Genomic DNA, 3833 nt, shown 5'->3' with positions numbered 1-3833 from the left:
AGTGCCACAAAGGATGCCAGTGCATGTGCATGTATCAATTACACACCCATTTCAAAGCAAAACTAAGCCTTTTTTGTTTGCAGGTGCTGTTGGTGAGCAGTAGTCGCCATCCAGATAGATGGATTGTCCCAGGGGGTGGCATGGAGCCGGAGGAGGAGCCCAACATGGCCGCTGTGCGGGAAGTCTGTGAAGAGGTATGTATCCGTGAGGAACAGAACTGCCTGGAATCGTGCCGTTGGGCGATACCTCTGCTTGCTTGCTTTGGCAACACATATGCTAAAATTGGAATGATACAGAGAAGATCAGCAAGGCCTCTTTATACTGCCTTCCTTTACTTGCATATCACCAACCTGCTTGGTTTTCAGTATTCCCACACTGTTACAAGGTCCTATAATTAATAATTTCGATGTCCCTGTCAGTTCCTGTTTTCATTGCGTCTTCATCTTTATATCCTTAAAGGTAACAATACTTTCAAGTGTAAAGCTCACATACATTAAAGGATTATCAACAGTTCTTGAAGCATATCATCTATAAATTGAAGACCATAGAGTATTTTTGGAGGCAAGTCTCTTATCCTCATATAAGTGAAATGCAGGTTGAGTTAAGTGTCTTGGCATCTTTTTAACAGATTTTCAGCGTATATTTGAGAGTGACATTTCCTGCATCCTCCCCCCCCCTTTTTTTTTTTAACAGCGCAAGTATAAAAGCTGTCTGTAATAATATGCAAGAAGCAAGGTTTTTTGTGACATCTTTCACTGGACTAGCTGTGTAGACAAGCCTTTGGGCCCCAATGAGTTTTGAAGATAGACACTTTGGCCATGTCCAGATGAGTGTGGCTGTGTGGTATGTGGCACCGCGGACATGTCTGCAGTGCCACTTACTGTATGTTCAACTGTTCTCCACGCAGCAAGGGAGTAGTGCAGGGTTTGGTTTTGTTTTTTTGACCCCTGGATATCCAGGGGTCAATAAAACCCCCACAGAAAAACGAGCGATGCATGCGAGGGCAGCACGCGCTGCTTAAAACTGGGGCCTGTCTGGCCGGAGCTGTGCGACTACCAGCCAGTCTGAGCAGCAGGATCACTGCTGCCGCAGCTCCGGGAGGCCCCCAGGATCCCAGGTAAGGCTGCTGGGGCCAGCCCAGAGCTGGCTCTAGCCTCTTTTATCCCACCCGGGGTAACCTGCTGCGTGTCAGAGCACGTGTAGCATGGGTGTTCCCTGTGGACATGTAGCAGCAATACAAGGTGTCCCGCTGCTAGTTGTCATGGCCTTTGGGCCCAAAAGCTTGTTTATCATCTCTCCCAACTACTCAGTTGATCCAATAAATAAAAGATATCGCAAAAAAAGCCCTTCTTTCTCACACTTTATGGACCCAGGTCCAAAAAGAGCTATAAAATTTCAGGTTGCATTCTGTTTGTTTATTGTGAAGAGACAAGTTTTATTTTAAGTTGTCTTTTGTGTCTGATGCTTTCTTTTATCTAGTAAAATATTATAATAATAAACTTCCTGGCTGTTAAACTTTTCAAGAAATGTTATTTCCGATGTTTGATGTTTCCCCAGGCATTTGGTTTCTGAAGAAAGAATAAGTTTTGGTTAGTGCTAATAACACTGAAAGCTTGACGCACGTGTAAGATGCTCATCGAGCAGATAAAATCCACATGAACATTACATACATATTTGAATGTGACGGTTGTGCAAAGAGAATCCAAGGATATAGATGATGTCAAAGGTACAGGCCAGTGATTCTCAGCCAGGATGTCATGATACATTGGGGTACCTTGAGATCCTTTCAAGGGTGCTGGATGATATTAGCACTGGTAGGTGTGCAAACATGAATCACAAGATAAATTCAGAGGTTTCAAATAGATATCTTCATTGTTCAAGGCAGTCAGATCTGCTGTGGGCTACTCTGATTTTTTCTGTAGTTAAAAACCAAGTGAATACTAAGAGCTGTCACTTTTTGAGGTGGGGAGTCTTCATTCTAAAAAGGTTGAGAATCACTGGTATAGGCAGTGGAGGGAAATGGGAAATGGGAGTTGAGAACAATGGAAATGCAGTTGATTTAGAGAGCTTCTTTTGCATGAGAACTACCGCTTTCTGTCCGAGACATTTAGATGAAAGAAGGTGGAATGAAACTATGGTCGTTTTTAAAATGTGTTACTATTTTAGATTTGATTTGTCTGTACTCCTGTAAAATGCAATTTTCTTATGAAGCGAGCTCCAGAAAAGGACCCATGTCCTTATAATATTGTCCAATAATAGGTAAGGAGGATTATAATGATGGCTTATGAAGAATTTAGGTTGCTGTACGGGGGACATCTTAAAATAGTGTTTTGGTCCATTAGATGGAGAATATGCATGATTGAACATCCAGGGCGAGAATCCATGAGATTGTAGCAATGGGAAGGCTTTGCTCTTTACTTGGGAATATTTTTAGAGGGAATGTAGGAGAATTAGTACGCAGAATTATTAACGGTAACAAAAATAAATTGAGCTCTTACATAAAACAACAAGGTACAGCCAATTTAAAAGAACAAGTAACATGCTGAATATTGATCATTTGTAAATCAACTATGTAGCACATGGTTGATCTGCAGAACTTACTGTTGAATATCATAGAGGCCAGAGGGTGTTTAGAATTTAAAAAAAAAAGAAAGGTTTAGATGTTTGAATGGATAACAAGCAAGCTCACAGTTAAGATAGGATTGAAAATGGCTTTATAAGGGTTATAAACCTGGCTACAGAGGGCAAAAGTCAACAGGTATCTGATGAGCTTTGGGAAGAAACTTCCTCCATAGGCAAAGCCTTCCATAATTGTCATCAATGGAATGTCTTGTATTTTCCTCTTAAGGAGTCTAAAAAATCTTTCATTTAAGATACGAATGCTAGACTACATACCCCCCGAACTAATATGCCAAATCGCTATAATCTGTGTGCCTAGACAGAACTCTTTTAAAATTGCTTTCTTATCTAACTCTTTAATAAAGCCTATCTATGTTAGATTTTTTTTGGTCAATTTTTATAACAAACACTGACCTACTCTTGTCTGTAATACCCCGTTTGGTGCCTTACTGTGTCCCTGTAAGGGGAGGATCAGGTACCCCTCAAGTATTTTAAAGCCTTTTTATCTTCAAAAGTTTCCGCTCTTGCTTCTCCTTATGTGGTTTATTTCAAAGTCAGACGAGGGTAGGGTTATGATTGTCCTCTGCCCTCCGCCCCTGTTGGATATTCTGGTGGACTGGGGGCAGGGCAATTGAACTTCATACTTTGATCGCCTCCGCTGCATAGTGAAGCCAAGGAATTCTTTTAAATTGCAGGTGGGGTTAATTTAATTGCACTTATGAATATCTTTGGTTGTACTTACCTGTCTTGTCTCGCACAGCGATTCATTTACATCAGTATAATGTAATGGATGCAGGTGTTGCCGTGGATGTAGTCTTTCTGGACTTCAGCAAGGCCTTTGACACCATCTCCCACCCCATCCTCATTAAAAATTGGGCGACTGTGGCATTGATGCCCACACAGTCAGATGGATTGCAGATTGGCTGAAGGGTTGCACTCAGGGGGTGGTGGTGGATGGGTCATATTCGACCTGGGGAGAAGTGGGCAGTGGAGTCCCCCAGGGCTCGGTCCTTGGGCCCGCGTTGTTCAATTTCTTTATCAGTGATTTGGACGACGGGGTGAAAAGCAACCTGTTTAAATTCACTGATGATACCAAAATGTGGGGTGAGGTGAGCATGCTAGTAGGGAGGGAAAGACTGCAGCGAGACTTGAATTAGGTTACAGAGGAGGGCTAGCAAAAACAGGATGCACTTCAATACTGACAAGTGCAGGGT

At 42.3% G+C, this 3833-nt stretch overlaps 1 protein-coding gene across 1 annotated transcript in view; it reads left to right on the top strand.

Moving 5' to 3' along the window:
* Nucleotides 1-29: 29 nt before the first annotated feature.
* NUDT3 (nudix hydrolase 3) overlaps nucleotides 30-3833 on the top strand; it is a 20315-nt gene continuing 16511 nt past the window's right edge. The window contains exon 1 of the mRNA XM_019546726.1: nucleotides 30-194. Within this exon, the coding sequence (XP_019402271.1) occupies nucleotides 30-194 (165 nt within the window). The remainder of the gene's footprint in view (nucleotides 195-3833) is intronic.

This window comes from Crocodylus porosus, unplaced genomic scaffold (genome assembly GCF_001723895.1).
Source record: "Crocodylus porosus isolate Cpor-Errol unplaced genomic scaffold, CroPor_comp1, whole genome shotgun sequence".
NCBI lineage: Eukaryota > Metazoa > Chordata > Crocodylia > Crocodylidae > Crocodylus > Crocodylus porosus.
The sequence above is the reverse complement of the archived record's forward strand: the minus strand, read 5'-3'. Positions and strand labels throughout refer to the sequence as shown.